This window comes from Ceratotherium simum, chromosome 33 (genome assembly GCF_057802395.1).
Source record: "Ceratotherium simum simum isolate JZ-2026a chromosome 33, ASM5780239v1, whole genome shotgun sequence".
NCBI classification, from domain to species: Eukaryota; Metazoa; Chordata; class Mammalia; order Perissodactyla; family Rhinocerotidae; genus Ceratotherium; species Ceratotherium simum.
This window is the reverse complement of record NC_141932.1, coordinates 22,527,339-22,540,035: the sequence shown is the minus strand read 5'-3', so window position 1 is coordinate 22,540,035 and position 12,697 is coordinate 22,527,339. Positions and strand designations below refer to the sequence as shown.

Genomic DNA, 12,697 nt, shown 5'->3' with positions numbered 1-12,697 from the left:
CACAGGATAGCCTTGGGTGTACAGGCCACTAGCTGTGTAGCTTTGGGCAAGTGTTTTTGGCTTCTGTGCCTCAGTTTCTCCATCTGTTAATTGGGGATAATAACGGTACCTTCTTCATGGGGTATTGTAAGGATTAAATGAGTTAATACCTGTGAAGTGCTTATAGAAGTACCTGGCACACAGGAAGCCCTCAATCAGGGTTAGCTACTATTCATTTGATCATGTAAGCGCATGACCTTGGGCAAGTCCTTTTGCTTCTCTGACCTCTGCAGTCCAGGAGTTGCTTGACCTCTTAAGTGAGTGACCTCTCTTATCCCCAGCCCTCCCCCTTTTCCATCTCTAGCCACCAGGGACTGAGGTGTGATCAGAGGGAGGGGTAGAGACGTGCCTGGCAGAGGGATGGGGGGGCAGGCACCAGGACAGGGGTCCAGAGAGAAGCTCAACCCCACTCCCCCCAGAAAAGAGGGCAGAGGGAATTTCTTTATGGCCCGGTGCAGAGTGATTCTATCCTGACTGAAGACAAGGGGGCAAGAGTTGGGGCAGAGTGGATTGGTGAGGGGGTGGTGTGCTCTGGCTGGGAGGGCTGGGGAAGGTTCCACAAGCCCAGCTCCAACCCTTCCCCAGCCATGACAGGGCTGGGGGAGGGGCAGCCCTGGCCCAAGGTCACTGTGTCATTGTTACCATGGCAACGGCCACCTCTCTACAGGGAACCTGGAAAGGGGTGGGGGGAGGGAGCTCCCAGGTCCCTGAATCTGGGGACAGAGAAAGGAACAATCAGAGACACGGAGGAGAAACAGAGAGAGAGACAGAAAGTGATTCATCTCTGTGAAGACCTGCCCATCTCAGAATCCTCAGACCCTGGTACACTGTCGGTGCTCAATAAATGCCCCTCAGAGACAGAGACAGAAAGCCTGAGTCAAATGCCCAGAGATGGCAGAAGAAAAAAGAATCTCCAGACAGGGGCTGGTAGGTGTCCCTTTCCTGCCTCGCCAACCTCATACCCCTCGGGGTTCCACTGAGAGTCCTGGATCCTCTTCGCCTTCCCCAGCCCTGGGCCCTCAGGCCAACCCAACCACACAAACTACCACCCCAGCCACTGCGGAGCCCCTGAAGCTATTCTGTTTGATTCTTCAACAACTTCCCTGCCTTTCAAACCTTCCTGCCTGGGGGCTCACAGAGAAAAGGAGCATTCAGTGCAAGCTAATGCCTGCCAGCTCCTAGAGCTAGGTGGGAAGGGGAGAGAGGGGAGACAGGCACGCCACCTCCTCTACTCTCAGGGACCCAGGTGGCCTTGTTCCCCTTGGAAGTGGCCCCTCTACAGATTCAGACATTCCCCCAATTCCTCCAGGAGACCAGGCCTCCCCCATTTCCCTCTAGGAAACCCTACAGGCTCCTCCCTTTCTTTCCTAGAAACAGGTCCCCTCCTTTCCTCCCGGGACTCCGCGGGCATCCGCTTGGTCTGCCTGCCCTCTGCTGGCCCGGGCCTGGTACTGCAGGGACTGTCGGCTAGCGCCCACAAGGAGGAACAGAAACAGCCAGAACCCAGCGTCTTTGAGTTCCTGCATTTTAATTTCTTTACAGTCTCGGATGTTCAGGTCCTAGAGTTCCGAGTCCCCAGTTCCTCTGGGACTCAGACATCAGGAATTCAGGTCCCCAGCCCAGAGGTCAACGAAAGAAAGACAACTTCTCTCGGAGCCAGGCCTCGGTGAGGTCATCAGTGGTGCGGATTTCAAACACCTAGGCAGGGGGGTGCGCGGCATTATGATCCACTCAGGAACTGAGACAGCGGGGACTCCAGCCCCCTCCTCCCTCAGACCAGGAGTCCAGCCCCCCAGCCCCTCCTCCCTCAGACCCGGGAGTCCAGCCCCCCAGCCCCTCCTCCCTCAGACCAAGAATCCAGCCCCCCAAACCCCTCCTCCCTAACACTTGGGAGCCCCGGCCACAGGCCCAGACCTTTGTGAGCTCTGCCGTCTGCACCAGCCTGTTTTTACTCCCCGCATACATCATCTGTTGTTCGGGCTTGCAGCCTGCACGGAAAAGAGAAGAAGGGAGCATAACTGGGGGACCCCGAGGTGTTCTCTAAGGCCCTAGTCATGTCCTGCAGGCCCTGGAGTTTTCCAAGGGTCTTAGGAGTTGTTCTAAGGAGGTCCCTAGAGGCTATACTTTGAGTCTCCAGGTTTCTTTGGGGGCTTGAAGTTCTAGGGTCCCTGGAGGTGGTTTAGGGGCCAGACAGGGAGTTCTAGGTAAAAGGAAGAGGTGAGTGTGCTTATGCGCCTGGGGACTGGGGAGGATGGGTGGGCTCTGCAGGAATCTGAGCCCCCACCTCCGCCCCACTGCCCTCCCAGCACTCACACACCACACACACCGCACGTGGCACACACACGTACTCACCAAGTCACACACGCCCTCACACTGGCACCTGCACTCGTTCACACACTCACCAGTCACACACACCTGCACTCATGTACACACTCTCACACACCCCACACAGCGAATCTAAGACCCTCTCCTGGGGATAGGCAGAAGTGCATCTCACCAACGGGGCTGGAGAAGATGAAACACAAGGGGTAGGACACGCGGCCATCCTCGTGCACGTACTTGTAGCTGTACACCACGAACCTGCAGCAGTGGAAGGGGACAGCTCAGGACTGCAGCCTGGAGCCCAGGCCCAGCGCCCAAAACCTGAGGCCACAGCCCCAGGGCTAACAACTGAGAGCCAGGATACTGGCCTCAAACACAATAAACGATCAAAAATAATAATAATTGGGGCCGGCCCGGTGGCGCAAGCGGTTAAGTGCGCGCGCTGGGCTGCGGCGGCCTGGGGTTTGTCGGTTGGGATCCCGGGCGTGCACCGATGCACCGCTTGTCAGGCCATGCTGTGGCGGCGTCCCATATAAAGTGGAGGAAGATGGGCACGGATGGTAGCCCAGGGCCAGTCTTCCTCAGCAAAAAGAGGAGGATTGGCAGATGTTAGCACAGGGCTGATCATTCTCACACACACACACACAAAATAATAATAATAATAATAATAATGATAGGAAGTGCTTACTTGACCCACAACCCCCCTCTGACATAGGTGCTATATTATCCTCATACTACAGATGGGAAAACTGAGGCCCAGAGAGGTGAAGGCACTTGCCCAAGGCTCTATGGATACAGGAAAGATTTGAACCGAGGAAATTCAGTGCTAGAGGCTATGTCCTCAAGCACCATGCAATACTGTCCAGGCTCTAGGTCTCTGGGCGGAGACCAGGGCCAGCTACATAATTTGCCATGCCCAGTGCAAACTGAAAACGTGGGGCTTGTTCCAAAGGCAGGAGAAAAGTTTTTCCTTTCTTCTGCAGTGTCTTTCCAGACTGATCACGGTCTTTTTAAAGTCACGCTGTCTTGGGCACGGGGACACTTGAAGGGGGAGGGCAGATGTGCATAGGCCCACCCGGGAACCTGTCATGCAGGGGGTGTGTGCTGACATTGACCCTGACCCTGACCCTGCCTGGGGCAGAGGGCAGCAGCCATCACTGGGCGGTGCAGGCAGTGGGTCCTGTACCACGTGGGAGGGAGGCTCCAAGCCCCCAACGCTTGCGCCATTGTCCCACCTCTTCACACAAAACGCAAATTCGAAGATAAAACTATAGGGCCGGCCCCGTGGCTTAGCGGTTAAGTGCGCGCGCTCCGCTGCTGGCGGCCCGGGGTTCGGATCCCGGGCGCGCACCAACGCACCGCTTCTCCGGCCATGCTGAGGCTGCGTCCCGCATACAGCAACTAGAAGGATGTGCAGCTATGACATGCAACTATCTACTGGGGCTTTGGGGGTGAAAAAAATAAATAAATAAAATCTTTAAAAAAAAAAAGAAGATAAAACTATAAAGAATTTTAAGACATCAGGCAGCCACAGAGCATTAACCCCAATGCTCAAGGCTCCCTCTTGGGTGTGGGACCCCGTGTGACCACACTTGTCAGACGCCTGGGAAGCTGGTCCTGGCTGAGATGGAGAGCCTGGGATGACTGAGGCTCAGAATCCTAGGGCACCCCAAATTCACCCCAGTCGAGATGAAAAATCTAAACAGACCAGTTTTCATGCAAGGGTCAAAGAGCTCCTTCATACACACACAAAAAAGGCTCACGTGACTTCACACGGGATTCTCCCCAATAAAGATCAAATAATTCCTTTACTACCCGAAGTGTTCTCGAGCATTGAAAAAGAAGGAAAATTTCATTTTTTTATAAATGAAGCAAGTACAATGCTGAGACCCAAACCTGACAAAGTTTGTACAAAAAAAGCAAACTCTAATATCACATATGACTATGATGGTAAAATTCTGCAATAAAATATTAGTCTATAAACAAAAAGTCCTAGGGTATGAGCTCTTGGCCTCACACACAGAGATTCCAAGCCTGTGAATAGGAGTGGAACCCAGGCAATCTCTCAGTCTGTACCTCCATTATCACCCGTGTCCCCATGGCGCAACCCTCCTCTTCCTTCCCCCCGGATACCTGGGCTGTCTTTCCGGCAACTCCATTTTTAGTTCCTCTGGAGAGATGTTCTGGGGGAAAAAAAAAAGAGAGAAGAAAAGACTGCCATTGAGCAAGCCGTTACTGCGTGCTAAGGCACTGGTCTAAGAAACACACATGGATTAACTCATTGACTTCTCCCATAACCCTATGGGGTAGGTCCTATTATTATCCCCACTTTACAGGTGAGCAAACTGAGGCCCAGAGGTGTTAAGAAATTTGCCCAAGGTTGCACAGACAGTGAGCAGCAGAGTTCAGAGTCGAATCCGGGTTCAAATCATAGCCACTTCTCGACGCTTCCTTACAGAGGACCTGAGGGGGCCCAGCTCCCAGCTGATCCCCCTCCCCAGTCAAACAGCCCTAGCCTCAGTCTCCATGGACTCCCTCTAAATCCTTACCACAACACTATGAAGTAAACCTTATTATCATCCCCGTGTTACTGATAAAGGCTGAGGCCAAGGGAGGGCGAGTTCTACCCTTTTATAAAAGATTTCCGCTAGCTCTTTGTTAATTCATCTGGAAACTCCTCATTTAAGTGCCAATAAAATATCATCATCATTAGCATCATCATGATTTTACTGAGCATATACTGTGTGCCGGGCCTTCTACTGAACCCACTGCAAGGACTAAATAGTGGAATCCACAGACAACCCTAAGAGGTCGGTGCTGTTATTCACACTTCACAGAGGAAGAAACAGAGGCCCAGACAGGCCAGTCCCTTGCCCAGGGCCATAGCTGAACTGACTTGACTTCCAGGTCTTTCTGGCCTCCAATGCCAGGCTCTTAGTCCTGGGGTCTCCCAGTCCCACCCTCCCCTCTTGGGAGTCCCATCCCCCGCAGCCCCTCACCTGAAATTCCTCCTCCAGCACCACCATCTGCCGGTCCTTGTCCACCTTCACTGGGGAGGGATGGCACACAGGGGTTAGGCGCCCCCCTTCACCCGTGACACCAGCCCGGCCCTGCCCTCCTGTCCCCACCCCTCAACAGGGGAAGAGGACACTCACTTATTATGGCCGCATTGTCCGTCTCTTTTCGGAAGCGGAATTTCCTCAGCTTTTCCTTCAGCTCTGGGTCCACCTCGCACACCACCAGGGAGTCGGACTGCCAGAGGAGGCCAGGAAGAGCTGAGCTGGCCCGGCCTCGGCCCCTGCCCCCTTTCCCAGCCTCAGTTTCCCCGTGACCTAGTGAAGATGAGGGCCCCAAGAGCCCCTATGAAGCCTTCGTGCACACGAGGAAAAGGCCCCCCTTCCTCAGGGCAGAAGCTGCCCCTTGCAGAGCAGAGGCTGGACCCCAGCCCTCTCGCCAGGTGCCCTTGGGTGACACTCAAGGAGACGCAGGGATCTGCCCGCCTGGGGCAAACCCGGAACCACCATCTCTCTTCCCCCAGCCAGGCCCCTTGCAGCAGTGGGGTCCCCTTCCCAGCCCCTGAGCCTGACCTTCACCCAGGCACCCGCCCAGCCCAGCCCAACCCCAGCCCTTGGCCCTTCCCACCATGCCCCCTGGCCCCCTGACCATGACTTTTCTGTCCACAGGCCTCTTCTCTCCCCAGTTCCGCTGTCTTCTAGGGGTGGGGACCAGGGCTGTGGGGGGCGGAGTGTGGGGTAGGGGAAAGGTTTCATCCAACACCACATCCTGTTTATGCCCATTCTGAGACAACTGTCATAGAAGGCTCCTCCCCCTCCTTCCTTCCCCTCATCTGCCAGGACCTCCCAGCTTTGCAAATGCTGGGGTTCAAATGCTACCTTGCTGTGTGACCCTAGCAAAGCAACTTTACCCCTCTGATTCAGGATTATTGTGAGGAGAAAATAGCTTCACATGTCTCCCAGCATGGTGGATATGCTCAATACACACTAGATGATAATGAGTTCTTTAGCTCCTCCCCTCCTCCAGGAAGCCTTCCTGGATTTCCCCTGATCTGGAATATTTTAATTCCAGAGCTGAAAAGGGGATCTTAGAGACGTTTGCTAGTCCAACTGCCACCTATTAGGTTGATGGGGAAATGGAGACGAGAGAGGAGCCTCCACAGCACCCAGGTAACCGCAAATTTTTCCCTGCTGTTATTCAATCCCATGGGCCTTAGAATGGGCCCTACAACAGTGGTGTTCAAGCCTGTCAGACCAGTACCCCCTTTTTTATTAAGAGCCTTTTGCATTGCCCTTTTTCTCATTCTGAAATGAAATTCCTAGATAATGTAACCCACTTGTACACATAAATTCCAAAAAAAATCAATATAATGTCCTAACTGTCATATAAAAGAGAAATAAAATGGAAGTAATTTATGGGAAAACACGGTACATTTCGGTAAGAAAATATAACCAAACAAAAGAGAATTTTCACAGGTCCCAGCCCCACAATGACTGGCCTGCTGTGCCGGATTCTCGGCTTCTCTCCATAGTCTTTCCTGTCCCCCCTTTACTCGGGCACTCTCCCCCTCTGCTCCCCCCCATCACCTACTCAACCACATTGCTGCAGCTGCACCCCCTTTCCCTGCATCATCGATGTTCCCGTCTCTACTAGATCTTTCCCCTCAGGCTACGTGTGGTGTTTTTTCTTCCATCTTAAAAACTAAAAACTCTTATCTCCCGTCCAGCCGCTGTCCATTCATGCCTTTCCCTTTCCAGCAAAACTTCTTGAAAGAATCGTCTACACTCACTGCCTTCTATTTCTCCTCCCCATGTTCTCTTTTTTATTTTTTTTAATTTTTATTTATTTATTTTTTCCCCCCAAAGCCCCAGTAGATAGTTGTATGTCATTGTTGCACATCCTTCTAGTTGCTGCATGTGGGACGTGGCCTCAGCATGGCCAGAGAAGCGGTGCGTCGGTGTGCGCCCAGGATCCGAACCCGGGCCGCCAGCAGTGGAGCGCACGCACTTAACCGCTAAGCCACGGGGCCGGCCCATCCCCATTTTCTCCTCAACTTTCTCACAGCAGACCGTCACCCCTGTCCCTCTCCACTAACACACCCTCAGCGGGGCCACTAACGACCTCGAGGGTGCTGGACCTAATGGTCAATTCTGAGTCTTCATCTGACCTGCCTGCCAGCCGCGTCTGACACCGTCTGTCACTTCCTGTGCCCTGAAACCCTTTCTTCACCTGGCTCTTAGGACACCACCCTGGCCTGGTTTTCCTCCGACTCCTCTGACTGCTCCTTCTCAGCCTCTCTTGCTGATTCTTCCTTTTAACAGTGGGGTGTCCCAGGGCTCAGTCCTTGGCCGCTTCTCTTTTCCATCTACCTTCCTCTCCTCCTGACCCCATCAGTCTTTCAAAGGGGACACCCTAATTATTTCTCCAGCCTGGGCCTCTCCGTGAACTCTAGACTCCTACATCCAAGAACCAACATGACATCGCCACCTGGGTGTCTTAGAGTTGTCCTCCACCCTTCTCTTTCCTGTCACAATGTACATCAGGACATGTCCTCTCTGAACCTCAAAATATAACCAGAACTTGCCCACCTCTCACCCTCCACAGCCCACACCCTGGTCCTGCCACCTCTGTCTCCCGCCTGAACTCTCGCAGCAGCCTCCTCACTGTTCCCTGCTCCTGCCGCCCGCCACACACACACACACACACACACACACACACACACAGTCTGTTCTTCACAGGACTGCCAGAGGGATCCTAAGAAAACTCAAGTCAGATGACATACCTCCTGTCTCAAAACCCTCCCATGGCTCCCACATTATTTGGGTAAAAGCAAAAGTCCTTACAGTGGCCTTTACAACTCTCAATTATCTGCCACTGCCCCTCCTCCATCACCTCTTGGACCTTGTCTTCCACTACCATCCTCTTTGCTTACTCCACTCCAGCCATGCTAGCCTCTTTGTGGTTCTGTGAGTGATCCTGCCACTGGACCTTTGCACTTGCTGTTCCCTCTTTCTAGAACCCTCTTTCCCTCATGGTTCACCCCTTCATTTCTTCCAGTTTTTGTTCAACTCTCCCCTGATCAAAGAGGCCTTCCCCCATCTGAAATAGCGCTGACCCATCTCTCCGTCCCCTTAGCTTGCTTCATTTTTCTCCAATAGCACTTATCACCAAGTTACGTTGTAAGTATTTATTTATTGTTTGTTTGTGCCCCTCCAACTAGAATGTAAGCTTCATGGAGGCAGGGATTTTTGTCGGCCTTGTTCCTTGTTGAGTTTCTAGTACTTTGAGCAGTGCCTGCCACATATTAGGTACTCAAGAAATATTACTGAATGAATAAATGAGCCAGCATCTATGGAGTACAACCATTCTCTGTAGTGTGAAAGTTGTTGCTTAAATGTAGGGCGTAGTGGGTGGGTTTGTGATATCCCCCCACCTTGGCTTAAAATGGCCTTTCCTCATAGCATCTGTGATGCCATGTTTTCCTGGCTTTCCTCCTCTCTCTCTGGCTGCTGCTTCTCAATCTTTGTTGAGAGTGTCGATTCCTTTGCTGAAAGCTTACGTGTCGCCTTTTCTTGGGGTTCTGGAGGATCCTTGTCTCCATTCATCCTACATTATCTCCCCAGGCTAGGTTACTCACTCCCATAGCTTCAATTACCATCTTTGATGATCCTCAAATCTTGGTCTCCAGCCCCAATTTCTCGTAAGCTCCAGACTCAGGGGATGTGCAGCCTCCTGTGCCCCGTGGCTAGGTGGCCCAGGCTTCTGAACCAGCTTTTCCTCTGGGTCTCCTTCTCAGGGATGCCCACCAACCCCCAATCTCCCAGCCAGAGGGCCTCCTCTTGGATTTCTCCTTCTCTCCCCCTCTGCGGCCAGCTAGTCCCGGGGCCACTTCACTCGACCTCCTGCGCATCTCTCCCACCTGCACCTCCTGCCCTTCCTACAGTCCCGCCCTGGTGCAGACGCCCCTCTCCCATCCCAGCTGCCTCCCTGGACTCCCCACCACCAATTCTAATCCCTCCAATCTATCCTCCATATGGAAGCCAGAGACATCTTTCCAAACCCCCAACTCATGGAGACTCCCCTGCTTGAAGCCCTTCCATGGTGCCCCAGTGCCCAAGAGACAACTTCAAACTCCCTCAAGCAGCCAGACAGCCGGCTGCAGCTCACTTCTCACCCCTCCCTGCCTTGAATTCTACACTCCACCCGACTGCAATTCCTTGAGTTCCTCTAACAAGCCACGTCGCTGCCCCGCTAGAGCCTTCTAAGTGGGGGCCCCTTATCTGCTTAGTTCCCCCGGATTCAGGAAAGTTTGTGGAATGAACAGATGACAACAACAGTGATAGCCACAACTCCCATTGATTGACGGCTTCCTTTGTGCCCAGCGCTTTACAGGCGTCGTCTCTTCCGATCCTATTCCCATTGGAGAGACGAAGCCACAGGGTCAGAGAGGGATGCGCGGAGAAAGCGACTCCAGACCCGCGACGCCACTCACGACCTGGACGGTCGGCAGCACCGGGGGGCCCACGCTTTAGGCGGGGCGGCCAGGGAGACCTTGACCGCCAGAATCCGGAATTGTGACTTCGCCGCTGAGGTAGACGGCGCGAGACTGCCCCCTGCGGGCCCGGAGGCCCAATCGCGGGCTGCGCCGGGCCCGTCGCCCGTGGCAACGCCGCGCGCGCCCCGCCCCTCCCCCGCCCGCCGGCCCGCGGGCCACGGCCGCGCCGACTGTCCGTCAGCCCAGGGCCGACCAATCCCACCGAGCAGGGGGCGGGGCTCTCGGGCCTCGCTCGACCCCCGCCGCTGCCCTGGCCGCCGGGACCCCGCCTGGCTCCGCGCGCCCCTCCCGCCCTTCGCGCTGCCCTCGCCGCCCGTTGGCGGGCGCGCCGCTCGTCAGCGCGCCCTGAGCTAATGCCGGCGCGCGGCGGCCCCGCCGGGGCGGGGCCAGGGGCGGTGACGCACGGCGCGGTGACGCAGCGCGACGGCGGTGGCGGTGGCGGCGGCGGCGGCGGCGGCGGCGGCGGTGGTCGGTGCGGGAGGAGGGAGGAGCTCGCGGGCCGGAGAGGGGCGACGGCGGCGGCGGGGCCCGCGGAGGCCCGGGCGGCGGCGGCGGCGGCGGCGTCCGAGGCGGTGAGTGGCGGGCAGGGCCGGGCGGCCGCGGGGCGGCGGCGGGTCGGGGCGCGCGGGGCTCACCTCGGGGCGCCCCAGGCCGCGCGGGCGGCCCCGCCCCCTCAGGGACCCCGAGCCGCGGGGCGCCCGGCCCTCGCGAGGCTCCCCAGCCCCGTGCCCCGGGTCGCCCTCGCAGGCCGCCTCGGAGGCTGCCCTCCGAGGGCCTCCTCGCGCCTGGGGGTCGCGCGGGGCCCGCTCGTGACCCCCGCAGCCTACCTCAGACACCTCCCCGGGGGGCACTCCCACCGCCCCCCAGAATTACCGCAGAGACTCGCTGACACCCCGTCCCCCTCCTGCCGCCCGAGAGCCCGCCCCTCCCGCTTCCCCAGACCCCGTCATGTCTCGGAGAGCCTCCTCAGAGAAGCCCTCTGGCCCAAACCCCCGTCCTCCTCCTCCGTCCAAAAATATTTCCCGGAGGCCGCTCCTCTCCTCCAGCGGCTGTGTCACATCGCCTCTCGGGGAGCCTCCCTGCTAAGCCTCACAAGTCGGCGGCGTCTCCCTGAAATCCCCTCAGTCTCTGCATTCCGGAATTCTCCCCCGGAGCCCCGCTCCGCGCCTCCCGACCGGCCCCCCCCAGCCTCCCCTCCCACCTCCCCCCACGCCAGAAATCGCCTTGGAGATTTTGCCCTCGAGCCCCCAGGTCTCAGAGCCCCTTCCCCTCCGCCTTCAGAATGCCCCGATGTGCCCCGAAGATCCTCCCAGAGGTCCTCTGGAGTGGCCCCAGATCCCAGAAACTCACCTGGCGGTCCCCCCGGCCGTCTCTCACGCCCTCCCCCTTCACACGTCCCGGAGGGCGCCCCTTTGGACCCTGCCACGGATCTCAGATCTCTCCCACAGACCTCCTCGAGGCCCCCGAATCTCGCCACCCTGAAATGTCCTAGAGATCACCCTCACATGCCCCAGAATCTTCCCCCAAGACCTCCCCCACTCATCCCAAAAATCTCCTCCAGAGATTCCCTGAACTCTGCGGAGAACTCTCCCACATCCCAAAAGCCTCTTCCGAAATCGCTTTTATATATCCCAAATCTTTCCCGATAACCCACACATGTTCCAAAAATTTCTTTAGAATTCCAAAGAGTTCCCTCATGGTTTCTCTCTGGTATTTTCTAGAACTGCCCTTAGATAACCCTCCAAAATACCCCCTTCTGGATCTACCTGGAGATGGTTGCTAAAGCTCTTCCCCACAACCCCTGTAAACCCTAAGACCCTTTCTATGCTCCCTCTGAGAGGGGTCTTTCAAGACCTCCACACGTCTTCTCAGAGACCTCGGCCGTCCCTTCAAGGCCTCCTGAGATGTGCCCTTAAAATCTCTCCCCGAGACCCGTCCAGCACCCCCCAGAGCCCCTTGAATCGCCCCTCAGAGGTCTCCTGCCTTACTAAGACTTTTCCCCGAGATCCCCCACCCTGAAGTCTCCCTCACAGGTGCCCTCAGATCCTCCAGAACCCTCTGTAAAAGACATCCCCCCACCCCGTCTTCCCTCAAAATAACTCTCTGGGCTCCTGCTCTTAGAAAGGCCCAGAATTCTTTCTGAAAAACCATCTGCTCTGGCATCCCGCTTTCCCCTCGGAAGACCCACCTTCCCCTATACCCTTTTGAAGACTTTGCTCGGAGGATTCTCCTCATCTGAGCTCTCTGGGGAGTTGTTCCTAAAGAGACCTCTATCATCCTGCTGCAGGACATCCAAGACCTCTCAGAAGACCACACCCTCCCCCAGACACCCCTTAGAGAATTTTCTCCAAAATTGCCCTGCATCAACAACCCAGCCCCCAGCACGTCCTGAGACTGCTTCAGAACTCTCCCTCGGATTCCCCCTCTGGCATCTCCAAGAAACCTCCTTCAGGACCCTGTCAGATTTACCCCATTAGGACCCCTGTTTGCACCCTCTCATCTTCTCCATTCTCTTTCCTCTGAAATCAGCTGAGAGAGCCTTCTTAGATCTGAGCCTCCTTTCCCATTCTCCCTTCAGAGGCCCCCAGCATCCTCCAGACTCCCCCCACCAAGAGCCTCCATGCCTCCTTTTAATAAAAGATCCTCGAGAGACACCCTCACACCCTGAAATCCAGCCTGTCTGAGACCTTTCTCTCAGACCGTTTTTTTCTTAGGTTCCATCCTTATAGACCCCTCCTCCCTTCAGAGATCGAGAGACCCTTAACA

The 12,697-nt window shown here is 55.9% G+C and overlaps 2 protein-coding genes across 3 annotated transcripts in view; one reads left to right on the top strand and one right to left on the bottom strand.

The window, feature by feature from the left end:
* Positions 1-1,550: 1,550 nt before the first annotated feature.
* Positions 1,551-6,111, bottom strand: GMFG (glia maturation factor gamma). Its single transcript, XM_004441510.3, has 7 exons — positions 6,025-6,111; positions 5,517-5,613; positions 5,361-5,410; positions 4,495-4,544; positions 2,537-2,619; positions 1,954-2,027; positions 1,551-1,737 (listed from the first exon to the last, which is right to left on the bottom strand). Exons 1-7 carry the CDS (start codon positions 6,025-6,027, stop codon positions 1,666-1,668), a joined length of 429 nt encoding a protein of 142 aa, XP_004441567.1. The 5' UTR covers positions 6,028-6,111; the 3' UTR covers positions 1,551-1,665.
* Positions 6,112-10,425: 4,314 nt separating this feature from the next.
* Positions 10,426-12,697, top strand: part of SAMD4B (sterile alpha motif domain containing 4B) — a 38,004-nt gene continuing 35,732 nt past the window's right edge. Inside the window, exon 1 of one of the 2 annotated variants that reach the window (XM_087421769.1) lies at positions 10,426-10,503. The gene's annotated coding sequence lies outside the window, so the exon portion shown is untranslated. The remainder of the gene's footprint in view (positions 10,504-12,697) is intronic. The other variant, XM_087421770.1, reaches the window with a different exon arrangement.

What these genes read in the sequence shown, in the direction of transcription:
- GMFG (XM_004441510.3), bottom strand. An exon ending in GGACAATGCGGCCATAATAA is followed by an intron (nt 5,411 to 5,516) that starts GTGAGTGTCCTC and finishes ATCCCTCCCCAG; the next exon opens with TGAAGGTGGACAAGGACCGG. An exon ending in TTGCCGGAAAGACAGCCCAG is followed by an intron (nt 2,620 to 4,494) that starts GTATCCGGGGGG and finishes CCACTGCTGCAG; the next exon opens with GTTCGTGGTGTACAGCTACA.